Source organism: Heterodontus francisci, chromosome 12 (genome assembly GCF_036365525.1).
Source record: "Heterodontus francisci isolate sHetFra1 chromosome 12, sHetFra1.hap1, whole genome shotgun sequence".
Taxonomy (NCBI): domain Eukaryota; kingdom Metazoa; phylum Chordata; class Chondrichthyes; order Heterodontiformes; family Heterodontidae; genus Heterodontus; species Heterodontus francisci.
The window spans coordinates 15,670,844-15,684,359 of NC_090382.1; the positions used below are offsets into that span (position 1 = coordinate 15,670,844).

A 13,516-nucleotide genomic window follows, 5' to 3' on the forward strand; every position below is an offset into this window, starting at 1 on the left:
GGGAGTGCTTCAGTATCTGAGGAGTCACGAATGGTGTTAAACATTGTGCAATCATCAGCGAACATCCCCACTTCTGACCTTATGACTGAAGGAAGGTCATTGATGAAGCAGCTGAAGATGGTTGGGCCTAGGACACTACCCTGAGGAACTTCTGCAGTGATGTCCTGGAGCTGAGATGATTGACCTCCAACAACCACAACCATCTTCCTTTGTGCTAGGTAAGACTCCAATCAGCGGAGAGTTTTCTCCCTGATTCCCATTGACTTCAGTTTTGCTAGGGCTCCTTGATGCCATACTCGGTCAAATGCTGCCTTGATGTCAAGGGCAGTCACTCTCACTTCACCTCTTGGGGTCAGCTCTTTTGTTCATGTTTGAACCAAGGCTGTACTGAGGTCAAGAGTTGAGTGGCCCTGGCGGAACCCAAACTGAGTGTCACTGAGCAGGTTTTTGCTAGCAACTGCTGGTTGATAGCAGCGTTGATGACACCATCCATCACTTTACTGATGCTTGAGAGCAGACTGATCAGGCTTGGCCGGGTTGGATTTGTCATGACTTTTGTGTACAGGACATACCTGGGCAATTTTCCACATTGCTGGGTCGATGCCTGTGTGGTAGCTGTACTGGAACAGCTTGGCTAGGGGAATGACAAGTTCTGGAGCACAGGTCTTCAGTTCTATTGCCGGAATATTGTCAGGGCCCATAGCCTTTGCAGTATCCAGTGCCTTCAGATGTTTCTAGATATCACGCGGAGTGAATCGAATTGGCTGAAGTCTGGCATCTGTGATGCCGGGGACTTCGGGAGGAGGCCGAGATGGATCATCAACTCGGCACTTCTGGCTGAAGATTGTTGCAAATGCTTCAGCATTATCTTTTGCACTGTTGTGCTGGGCTCCCCCATCATTGAGGATGGGAATATTTGTGAAGCCACCTCCTCCAGTTAGTTGTTTAATTGTCCACCACCATTCATGGCTGGATGTGGCAGGACTGCAGAGCTTAGATCTGATCTGTTGGTTATGGGATCGCTTAGCTTTGTCTATCGCATGCTGCTTATGCAGTTTGGCATGCAGGTAGTCCTGTGTTGTAACTTCACCAGTTGATACCTCATTTTGAGGTATGCCTGGTGCTGCTCCTGGCTTGCCCACCTGCACTCTTCATTGAACCAGGGTTGGTCTCCCTTCTTGATGGTAATGGTAGAGCGGGCGATATGCCAGGCCATGCGGTTACTTATTGCGGTTGAGTACAGTTCTGCTGCTGCTGCCGATGGCCCACACCACCTCATGGATGCCCAGTTTTGCATTGTTAGATCTGTTCGAAATCTATCCCATTTAGCATGGTGGTAGTGCCACAGAACATGATGGTGGGTATCCTCAATGTGAAGGCAGGACTTCATCTCCACAAGGACTGTCACACTTACCAGTACTGTAATGGACAGATGCATCTGCGGCAGGCAGATTGGTGAGGACAAAGTCAGGTATGTTTTTCCCGCTTGTTGGTTCCCTCATCGCCTGCCGCAGACCCAGTCTAGCAGCTATGTCCTTTAGGACTCGGCCAGCTCGGTCAATAGTGGTGCTACCAAGCCACTCTTGGTGATGGATATTGAAGTCCCCCACCCAGAGTACATTCTGCGCCCTTGCCACCCTCAGTGTTTCCTCCAAGTGCTGTTCAACATGGAGGAGCACTGATTCATCAGTTGAGGGAGGGCAGTAGGTTGCAATCAGCAAGAGGTTTCCTTGCCCATGTTTGACCTGATGCCATGAAACTTCATAGGGTCTGGAGTCGATGTTGAGAACGCCAAGGGCAACTGCCTCCCGACTGTATACTGCAGTGCTGCCACCACTGCTGGGTTTGTCCTTCTTTTGGGCCTGGTCATACCCGAGGATGGTGATGGCGTTGTCTGAGATTGCCACGCAGGCCCCCACCTGCCAAGAATGAGGCACATTAATTTTGCCACATGGACATTACATTTCAAATTTTTTTATTTTTTTTTATTTAGAGATACAGCACTGAAACAGGCCCTTCGGCCCACCAGGTCTGTGCCGACCAACAACCACCCATTTGTACTAACCCTACATTAATCCCTACCACATCACCACCATTCTCCTACCACCTACCTACACTAAGGGCAATTTACAATGGCCAATTTACCTATAAACCTGCAAGTCTTTGGCTGTGGGAGGAAACCGGAGCACCCGGCGGAAACCCACGCGGTCACAGGGAGAACTTGCAAACTCCGCACAGGCAGTACCCAGAACTGAACCCAGGTCGCTGGAGCTGTGAGGCTGCGGTGCTAACCACTGCGCCACTGTGCCGCCCAAATTGTTGCTGGAAGGAACAGAAGGCCTGTGACAAGGGGTTGCCCAGCCCCTGGCTGGAAAGACATTTTGCATATTAACAGACTGTTTGGAACAAAGGAGTTTATCCCCTGCTCCAATACAATCCACAAACAGACGTGGTCAGACCAGTTAGTCACCAGTTGTGGTCTGTACTGCCTTGGTGGGGCCTTCAACTAATTTAGAATCAGAGGTGGACATTACTCAGCACCTGTGCCTTGATATCACTTTGGATCTCAGCTGTACAATAAAAGGTGATGTTAAGGCTTTAGGAAAAGCTGTTAAAAGAAATAGATTGTGGCAGAAATGCAGTTAGCTTGATGCCTTTTACAACATTAACCAAACACTGGTCTCAGCAACAAACAATTTAGCCAGAACTTTATGTTGGGCGGGAAGCCCTGCCCACCGACCAAAGAGTCGAGGGCGAGCCTGCCTTTGCCTGGCCTGGGAGCGATGTTAGGATTTTACGTGCCCCAGGCCTTTAATTTTCCTTGGGCGGGACCTCCGCCCCTCTGAGACAGGAAGTCCTGCCTCCAAGAGCTGCTGGTTAATCAGCGAGCCGGCAGCTCTGATTCCCAGCAGTGCCACTGGGAGTGGTGGCTACTGCTGGGACTGTATCCAGCCTCAGCAGCAAGAGGGACGCCGGACCCCGAGAAAAGGTGAGTTTGTGAGGCCTCGCCGGGGACAATTAGCTGGGCCCCGACGAGGCAAGGTGGCGGGGTTTGTGGGAGGGAGGGGAGTGTTGTGTAGTGGGGGCGGTTGGACCATCGAGGGGGGCCTCAATGGGGCACAGGGTACCCAATCAGGAGGTCCCCCCCCCCCCCCCCCCCCCACCAGCCTGCAAGGAGGCCGCCAGGTTTCACTTGATGGCCTCCTGGGGGCCATCAACTGCCCACCGGCCGCTGGTAAAATACCAGCTGTGGTGGGAGGAGGCCCTTAAGTGGCAGTTAATTGACCACTTGATTGGCCTGGGGCGAGTGGGTCGTTTCTCGACACCGTGGCCCCTTGAAAATTTGCAGCGGGGGCCGGAAGGCATCAGGCACCCCCTGCCTCCCACTCAATTTTACCACCCCCCCCCACCCCTCTCCTCGGCAGCAGCCTGCTCCTGCAGGGGAAGTCGTAAAATTGTGACCATTGTTTCTGTTGCATTCTCATTGAGCTGCACAGAGGGAGTTGGCATATCAATTTTGGAAAGCAAGCAAGGCAACTTCAGCTGGCATGGGATGTTTACTGAGCTGTAGGTGCCTGTGACGCAGATCTGTTTGATTTTTGTTTTACACTACAGAGCCTAAATGCATTTCTGAAGCAGAATGTTGACTGTTGCATTAGAATTAGAATTAGAACATTACAGCGCAGTACAGGCCCTTCGGCCCTCGATGTTGCGCTGACCTGTGAAACCATCTGACCTACACTATTCCATTTTCATCCATGTGTCTATCCAATGTCCACTTAAATGCCCTTAAAGTTGGCGAATCTACTACTGCTGCAGGCAGGGCGTTCCACGCCCTTACTACTCTCTGAGTAAAGAAACTACCTCTCACATCTGTCCTATATCTATCACCCCTCAACTTGAAGCTATGTCCCCTCGTGTTTGCCATCACCATCCGAGGAAAAAGACGCTCACTATCCACCCTATCTAACCCTCTGATTATCTTATATGTCTCTATTAAGTCACCTCTCCTCCTCCTTCTCTCCAACGAAAACAACCTCAAGTCCCTCAGTCTTTCCTCGTAAGACCTTCCCTCCATACCAGGCAACATCCTAGTAAATCTCCTCTGCACCCTTTCCATAGCTTCCACATCCTTCCTATAATGCGGTGACCAGAACTGCACGCAATACTCCAGGTGCGGTCTCACCAGAGTTTTGTACAGCTGCAGCATGACCTCGTGGCTCCGAAACTCGACCCCCCTACTAATAAAAGCTAACACACCATATGCCTTCTTAACAGCCCTATTAACCTGGTTAGCAACCTTCAGGGATTTATGCACCTGGACACCAAGATCTCTCTGTTCATCTACAGTACCAAGAATCCTCCCATTAGCCCAGTACTCTGCATTCCTGTTACTCCTTCCAAAGTGAATCACCTCACACTTTTCCGCATTAAACTCCATTTGCCATCTCTCAGCCCAGCTCTGCAGCCTATCTATGTCTCTCTGTACCCGACAACATCCTTCGGCACTATCCACAACTCCACCGACCTTAGTGTCATCTGCAAATTTACTAACCCACCCTTCTACACCCTCTTCCAGGTCATTTATAAAAATGACAAACAGCAGTGGCCCCAAAACAGATCCTTGCGGTACACCACTAGTAACTAAACTCCAGGATGAACATTTGCCATCAACCACCACCCTCTGTCTTCTTTCAGCTAGCCAATTTCTGATCCAAAGCTCTAAATCACCTTCAACCCCATACTTGCGTATTTTCTGCAATAGCCTACCGTGGGGAACCTTATCAAACGCCTTACTGAAATCCATATACACCACATCCACTGCTTTACCCTCATCCAGCTGTTTGGTCACCTTCTCGAAAACTCAATAAGGTTTGTGAGGCACGACCTACCCGTCACAAAACCGTGCTGACTATCTCTAATGTACTTATTCTTTTCAAGATGATTATAAATCCTGTCTCTTATAACCTTTTCCAACATTTTACCCAAAAGAGTGGCAATAAATTCAGAGCTGAATCAAGAATTTTAGGACGAGCCTTGCCCAATACTCATCGAGTCATAGAGTTATGCAGCACAGAAACAGGTCTTTCGTCCCATCCCTTCCGTGCCGGCCATCAAGTATCTATCTATTCTAATCCCATTTTCCAGCACTTGGCCCGTAGCCTTGTATGCTATGGCATTTCAAGTGCTCATCTAAATACTTCTTCAATGTTGTGAGGGTTCCTGCTTTTACCACCCCTTCAGGCAGTGTGTTCCAGATTCCAACCACCCTCTGGGTGAAAAAGAAATTTCCTCAAATCCCCTCTAAACCTCCTGCACCTAATGTACTTTTCCTTTGTGAGTGCTCAGAGTGTGTAAATTGCAATGATGCAATTTCTGGACTGTTGTCTGAAGTTCACATGATGCCAACATTTCTTTCAAGAAAATGTTCCACCATCTTGTAGTTCTTGTAGTTTGCCATCAATATTGATGCATTTCCTGCTGTTAAATGCCACTCTTACTTTGGACCAACAAAGTATTTCACTGATTATGTTGTCTTTTTCTTACAACAGGGTTTATCTGATGCAAACAACTATCATGAATTCTGTAGATTTTTGGCTCGGCTAAAGACCAATTATCAGCTGGGTGAAATAGTCATGGTGGAAGGTTACCCTGAAATCATTAGGTTGATTGCTAACTTCACAGTCACCAGTCTACAGGTAAGAAGCATTAACTTGATTGAATTCCTGACTATTCTGAGGATTGCTGTTCTGTCACGCCAAAGTCATCCTATCACAGATGAAGCATCATTGTCCTACATTGTCCCTTTGCCCAAAATTGTACTCCAATTTTACCTTTCCTAAGCTCTGATTTTCAGTTAACTCAATTATGTTGTAAATTGGTCTATTAGTTTTTTAAAAAACTATTTTTGATGCTACTTCTGTGCATCTCTGATCTCTACCTATAAAGCACTTTGGGATGTTTTGTTGTGTGAAAGAAATTACATCAATAGTTGTACCTAATTATATAGGGGACTGCAGCATATTAGGAATGTTGCTGGACTAACAATCCAAGGGCCCAGATGAATGCTCCAGAGACACGAGCTCAAATCCCACCGCGGAAGCTGGGGGAATTTAAATTTATTTAATTAATAAAATCTGGAATAAAATGCTGTTCTCATTATTAATGATCATGAAACTTCCGGATTGTCGTAAAAACCCATCTGGTTCACTAATGTCCTTCAGGGAGGAAATCTGCCACTCTTATCTGGTCTGACCTACATGTGACTCCAGACCCACAAGAATATGGTTGACTCTTAACTGCCCTCTGAAATGGTCCAGCAAGCCACTCAATTCTCTCAAACTACTACAGAAAAAAGCACTGTGGGTGTACCTACACCATATGAACTACAGCGGCCACCTTCACCACCTTCTCAAGGGCAATTACGGATGGTCAATGGCCTTGCCAGCGATGCTCACGTCACAAGAATAAAAACAGTAGATTTTGTACATTATTTTGCATGTTGTTTCTCTTGCACTAATTCCAGGTTTTATTGATGCTTCCTGCTTAAAAAGGTAAAATTGAGGGCAAGTAGACAATGTAGTGCAATGCCATCCCTGATGTGGCAGTTTCAGTCTCGTTTGGTAGAATCAACACTTTCTCTGTACCTCAGGAAATAAATTAATATTTTTATTGAATGGCACAACAACCTGCATCTTAAACATAATTAGACATGCCAAGACATTTCAAAGAGCGTAATCAAGCAAAATTTGACACTGAGCCACATAAGGAGATATTAGATTTGGGATGGCAAAGTGGCGCAGGGTTAGCAACGCAGCCTCACAGCTCCAGCGACCCAGGTTCAATTCTGGGTACTGCCTGTGCGGAGCTTGCAAGTTCTCCCTGTAACCGCGTGGGTTTTCGCCGGGTGCTCCGGTTTCCTCCCACAGCCAAATACTTGCAGGTTGATAGGTGAATTGGCCATTATAAATTGCCCCTAGTGTAGGAAGGTGGGGATGTGGTAGGAATATGGGATTAGTGTAGGATTAGTATAAATGAGTGGTTGATGGTCGGCACAGACTCGGTGGGCTGAAGGGCCTGTTTCAGTGCTGTATCTCTAAATAAATAAAATTAATAGATAGGTGACAAGAGGATTAGGGCAGGAATTACAGAAACTAGGCCCAGGCAGCTCAAGGCACAGTCGCCAGTAGTGAAGTGGTCTCGAAGAGTTAAGTTGTCACAGAGTTAACATGAGAAATTTAAGTAAACCATGCTGATCTGGAGCTGATGATTTTGCCCTTTGTCTTTACTTTCACTGTTTTATCAATATTGTGGAATTAAGCACTGACTTCAAAATTTTCTGTTGAGGGAGTTTGTTAGTGAAACATAAAACTGGTTGCCCTAATTTTAAGTGGACACCTAGCTCGTACAAATATCATTTGTGTGCTATAATCTTAGCTATTATATTTTTTGGAAAAAGTATTTTTTATAGAATTACCAAGCTGAAAAAGATTAGCATGCAACAGATTGGTTGGGCTTGGCAGCATTAGAGGACAGGGAGCCACTGTATGCCAGTGAGGGAAGGACAAGAGTGGCAGGTGTAAGGGGACCACCTCGAAAGTCATACACCATCCTGACTTGGAACTATATTGTTTTTCCTTCACGGTTGCTGGATCAAAATCCTGGAACTCCCTCCCTGACAGTGGTGCAGGTGTACCTTCACCACACAGACTACAGTGGTTCAAGAAGGCAGCTCACCACACCTTTTCAAGGGTAATTAGGGATGGGAAATAAATGTAGGCCTTGTCATCAATGCCTATATCTCATGAACGAATAAATAAAATGGTTGGGTGGTCAGTGGAATGCAGAAGTGGTGGATTAGTGGAACAGTAGCTGGATTTTGGACAGGTTGGAGTATATGGGCGATAGGAGGTCCTAAATCAGTTGCAGTGCTGACAATTAGAGGGTATGGGAAGCCTCATTGTTATGTTTCAATCTAATCCAGACGAATAGGATGAAAGTCTCTTTTGTCTGCTCCTGCTATTGTAAGGGTCCAACGTGAAATGGGTTTGGATAACCGCAACTCAGCTCCCAGTGAGTGTCGACCGACAGCATAAGTTGGCAAGTATTTTCATTGAGGCCACAAGAATAGCTGGCATGCAAAGTGGAAAAGACATTGCAGTAAGGTTCGTCTGAGGTTACAGTTAAAGCATGTTGTTGGATCAGTATCGAAGGAGCTCTGCATCTGGCCAGACTGAAGTGTGATTGGGTACTGAATAGCAGAAATACAAAACTATTCCCTTCCTTAGCACTGACATCCTTATTTTAATAAGCATAAAATTTGCCAGAAAAACATGAATTTTGAAAATGTGCCCTGCTTTAGCCAAACCAAATATCTATTTTTCATATATTCAGTATTAAGTTCCTGTTAAAGCATTCTGGTCAGTGTATTTGTCTGAGATACCTATGCCCAATATTTTAGCAGGAATGTTAACCATTTAAAATAAACCAGTTAGTGCCTGTGTTAAGATAGTGGTCAAAGCAATGTCATGTGGATGTGTTTGGTGTTCATCTGCCAGTATCACCAACTGGATCTTATATCTGTTAATAATTTTGTCCTGATTAAAACTAATTTTGGAAATAACTTTAACTTGCTTCCGCTTCTTTGGCTGACAGTGGGGGCTGCAGGGTGGATGAGCTAACTGACCATGGCACCGTGTTACAGGAAACCATTCAAGTGGGGGAAGCAAAAAAGAATGTAGTGGTAGTATGAGACAATATAGTGAGGGGGATTGACACTGTTCTCTGCAGCAAAGAGCGAGAGTCCAGACAGCTGTGTTGCCTGCTGGTGCCAGGGTTTGGGACATCTGCTCAGGGCTGGAGAGGAACTTGCAATGGGAGAGGGGCGATCTAGTCGTTGTGGTCCATGTTGGTACCAACAGCATAGGCAGGACAAGGAAAGAGGTTCTGCAGAGTCAGTATAAGGAGCTAGGCACCAAATTAAGAAGCAGAACCTCAAAGGTCATAATCTCTGCATTATTACCTGAGCCACATGCAAATTGGCATGGGGCAAATAAGTTTAGAGAAATGAATGCATGGCTCAAAGATTGGTGTGGTAGAGGTGGGTTCCAGCTTGTGGGGCACTGGCACCAGAACTGGGGAAAGTGGGGGCTGTACTGTTGGAGCGGTCTACACCTGAACTATGTTAGGGCTGGGTCGAGCGAACCATATAATTATGGAATTAGAGAGGGTTTTAAACTAAATAGAGGGGGCAAGGGATCAAATTTGGGAAGATGTGGTAAATCAAAGAGTAGAGTCAAGGCAAGAGAGAAAAGTATTTATCGGAGAAATGATAAAGAGACTGTGACAGGAAGGGATAAGAGCATACAATCTAAGAGTAAATCGGCAGTCAAGGCTGGACATTACAAAAATAATAAAAGTGCAAATTAAAGGCTCTATATCTGAATGCATGTAGCATTCGAAACAAAACAGCTGAACTGATAACGCAAATAGAAATAAATAAGTATGATCTGATAGCCATTACAGAGACATGGCTGCAGAATGACATAAATTGGGACCTGAATATTGAAGGGTACATGATATTTCGGAAGGACAGGAAGCTAGGAAAAGATAGAAAAGCAGAGTTAATGTTTCGGGTCAGTGACCCTTCTTCGGAACTGACAAATATTAGAAAAGTCACAGATTATAAACAAGTGAGGTGGGGGTTGGGCAAGAGATAACAAAGGAGAAGGTGCAGATTGGACCAGGCCACATAGCTGACCAAAAGGTCACGGAGCAAAGGCAAACAATATGTTAATGGTGTGTTGAAAGACAAAGCATTAGTACAGATTAGGTGTGAATATACTGAATATTGAACAGCAGCAAGTGCAAACCTGAAGAAAAACAACCTGAAAAAAACAGTGGGTAAGCAAACTGAACAAACTAAGATGAAACGAAATAAATGCAAAAAAAATTGTAAAAAATGTAAAAAGGAATGTAAAAAAAAAGGAAGAAAAAATAACTAAAAATGACTAAAAATGAAAGTAAAGTGGGGGGCTGTCATGCTCTGAAATTATTGAACTCAATGTTCAGTCCGGCAGGCTGTAGTGTGCCTAATCGGTAGATGAGATGCTGTTCCTCGAGCTTGCGTTGATGTTCACTGCAATCTGCACCTTCTCCTTTGTTATCTCTTGCCCCACCCCCACCTCACTTGTTTATAATCTGTGACTTTTCTAATATTTGTCAGTTCCGAAGAAGGGTCACTGACCCGAAACGTTAACTCTGCTTCTCTTTCCACAGATGCTGCCAGACCTGCTGAGTGAATCCAGCATTTCTTGTTTTTGTTTCAGATTTCCAGCATCCGCAGTATTTTGCTTTTATTTTAGGAAAAGATAGAGGGCTGACTCTGTTCATTAATGATGGTATTAACACATTTCAGAGGGATGACCTAAGTTCAGGAAACCAGGACGTAGAAACAGTTTGGGTAGGGATGAAAAATGAGAAAGGCAAGAAGTCATTCATGGGAGTGGTGTATGGGCCCCCTAATAGTAACCACAGGGTAGGACAGAGTATAAAGGAAGAAATAGTGGGAGCTTGTCAGAAAGGTATGGTGATAATCTTGGGGGATTTTAATCTACATATAGACTGGAAAAATCGGATGGGCAAAGGTAGTCTAGAAGAGAAGTTCATAGAATGTTTTCGGGATAGTTTCTTAGAATAACACATTCTGGTGCCAACCAGAGGCCAGGCTATACTAGACCTGGTGTTGTGCAACAAGATAGGATTAATTAATGACCTCATAGTGAAGGCGTCCCTAGGTAGCAGCGATTATAATATGATTGAATTTTACATTCAGTTTGAGGGAGAAAAGAATGGGTCTAAGACATGTATTTTGAACATAAATAAGGGCAATTATGAGGGCATGAAAGCAGAGCTAGCTAAAGTGAACTGGTGAATTAGGTTAAGGGATAGTTCAATAGAGATGCAGTGGCAGACATTTAAGGGGATATTTCGGAATACACAGAATAGATACATTCCAACAAGAAAGAAAAATTCCAAGGGGAGCGCCCACTATTCGTGGTTAACTAAAAAAAGTTAAAGATAGTATCAAACTTAAAGAAAAAGTACATAATTATGTAAAGATGGGTGGCAGGTCAGAAGATTGGATAGAATATAAAAAGCAGCAAAGAATGACTAAACTATTAATAAGGAGGGAAAAATTAGAGTACGAGAGAAAGCTAGCTAGAAATATAAAAACAGATAGTAAGAGTTTCTATAGATTCTTAAAAAAAGGAAAGTTAACGAAGTGAGCATTGGTCCTATAGAAAGTGAGTCTGGGAAATTAATACTGGAAAATAAGGAGATGGCAGATAAACAGGTATTTTATATCGATCTTCACTCTAGAGGATACATGTAACATCCCAGAAATAGCTGTAAATCAGGAGGGAGGAAATCAAAATTACAATATCCAGGGAAGTTGTACTGAACAAATAAGGGCGGTGCAGTGGTTAGCACCGCAGCCTCACAGCTCCAGCGAGCTGGGTTCAATTCTGGGTAATGCCTGTGTGGAGTTTGCAAGTTCTCCCTGTGTCTGCGTGGGTTTTCTCCGGGTGCTCCGGTTTCCTCCCACAGCCAAAGACTTGCAGGTTGGTAGGTAAATTGGCCATTATAAATTGCCCCTAGTATAGGTAGGTGGTAGGGAAATATAGGGACAGGTGGGGATGTGGTTGGAATATGGGATTAGTGTAGGATTAGTATAAATGGGTGGTTGATGGTTGGCACAGACTCGGTGGGCCGAAGGGCCAGTTTCAGTGCTGTATCTCTTAAAAAAAAAAAATTGTTGGAGCTGTGGGCTGACAAGTCCCCAAGCCCTGATGGACTTCATCTGAGGGTCCTAAAAGAAGTAGATCGTGAGATAGTTGATGCGTTGGTTTTAATTTTCCAAAATCCCCTAAATTCGGGGAAGGTTCCATTGGAAAATAGCAAATGTAACTCTTTTATTCGAAAAGGTAGGGAAACAGAAAGCAGGAAATTACAGGCCAGTTAGCTTAACATCTGTCATAGGGAAAATATTCGAAGCTATTATTAAAGATGTTATAGCAGGACACTTAGAAAAACACACAGTAATCAGGCAGAGTCAACATGATTTTGTGAAAGGGCAATTGTGTTTAACCAATTTAGTGGAGTTCATTGAAGAAGTAAAAAGTGCTGTGGATAAAGGTGGATGTTCTGTACTTATATTTCCAGAAGGCATTTGATAAGGTGCCACATCAAAGGTTATTGCGGAAAATAAAAGCTCATGGTGCAAGGGGTAACATATTGGCATGGATAGCAGATTGTCTATCGAACAGGAAACAGAGAGTTAGGCATAAATGGGTCATTTTCTGGTTGGCAAGCTGTAACTAATGGTGTGCCACAAGGATCAGTGCTGGGGCCTCAACTTTTTGCAACTTATATGAATGACTTGAATGAAGGGACCGAAGGTATGGTTGCTAAATTTGCTGATGACACAAAGATAGGTGGGAAAGTATCTTGTTCAGAGGACATAAGGAGGCTACAAAGGGATATAGATAGGTTAAGTGAATGGGCAAAGAACTGGCAAATGGAGTATAATGTGGGAAAATGTGAAATTGTCCATTTTGGAAGGAAGAATAAAAAAAGAAGCATATTATCTAAATGGTGAGAGATTGCAGAGCTCTGAGATGCAGAGGGATCTGGGTGTCCTGGTGCATGATCGCAAAAAAGTTAATATGCAGCTACAGAAAGTAATTAGGAAAGCGAGTAGAATGTCATTGTTTTTTGCTCGGGTAATTGATTACAATAATAGGGAGGTTATGCTTCAGTTATACAGGGCATTGGTGAGACCACATCTGGAGTACTGTGTACAATTATTTAAGGAAGGATGTAAATCTGTTGGAAGCAGTTCAGAGAAGGTTTACTAGATTAATACCTGGAATGGGCAAGTTGTCTTACGAGGAAAGGTTGGACAGGCTAGGCATGTATCCACTGCAGTTTAAAAGAATGAGAGGCGACTTGATTGAAACATGTAAGATCCTGAGGGGACTTGACAGGGTGGTTTGGAAAGGATGTTTCCTCTTGTGGGAGAATCTAGAATGAGGGGTCACTGTTTAAAAATAAGGTGTCACCCATTTAAGGCAGAGATGAGGAGAAATCTTTTCTCTCAGAGAGTCGTGAGTCTTTGGAAGCTTCCTCAAAAGGCAGCGGAAGCAGAATATCACAAGAGTTTTTTTTTAAAGACTAAGGGGTCTTTGTGCCTTTAAGACTGGAAAAAAAGGACTTTCTGTGAACAGTGACTGCTGAGACTTGGTTTTTGAACTCCAGGCTGTAAAACTTGTATCCAAGCAACCAGAAAGATTTTCTGACTCTCTTGTGACTAGGTTGTTAAAATTTTTAGTTTCGCTTTTGGGTTGAGAAGCTAGTTGCTATTGGAGACCTGGGTTTGCAGACCAGAAAAAGAACTCTCCCTGGAAGGAATGCTTGTCTCTTTTGTAAAAAAAAAAAAGAATTTTACATTTGA

The 13,516-nt window shown here is 44.3% G+C and overlaps 1 protein-coding gene across 8 annotated transcripts in view; it reads left to right on the plus strand.

The window, feature by feature from the left end:
- LOC137375763 (ran-binding protein 17-like) overlaps window positions 1–13,516 on the plus strand; it is a 1,067,965-nt gene that overhangs the window by 235,501 nt on the left and 818,948 nt on the right. For all 8 annotated transcript variants that reach the window (XM_068043152.1, XM_068043155.1, XM_068043154.1 and 5 more), the window contains one exon: window positions 5,553–5,699. In XM_068043152.1, the coding sequence (XP_067899253.1) occupies window positions 5,553–5,699 (147 nt within the window). The remainder of the gene's footprint in view (window positions 1–5,552; window positions 5,700–13,516) is intronic.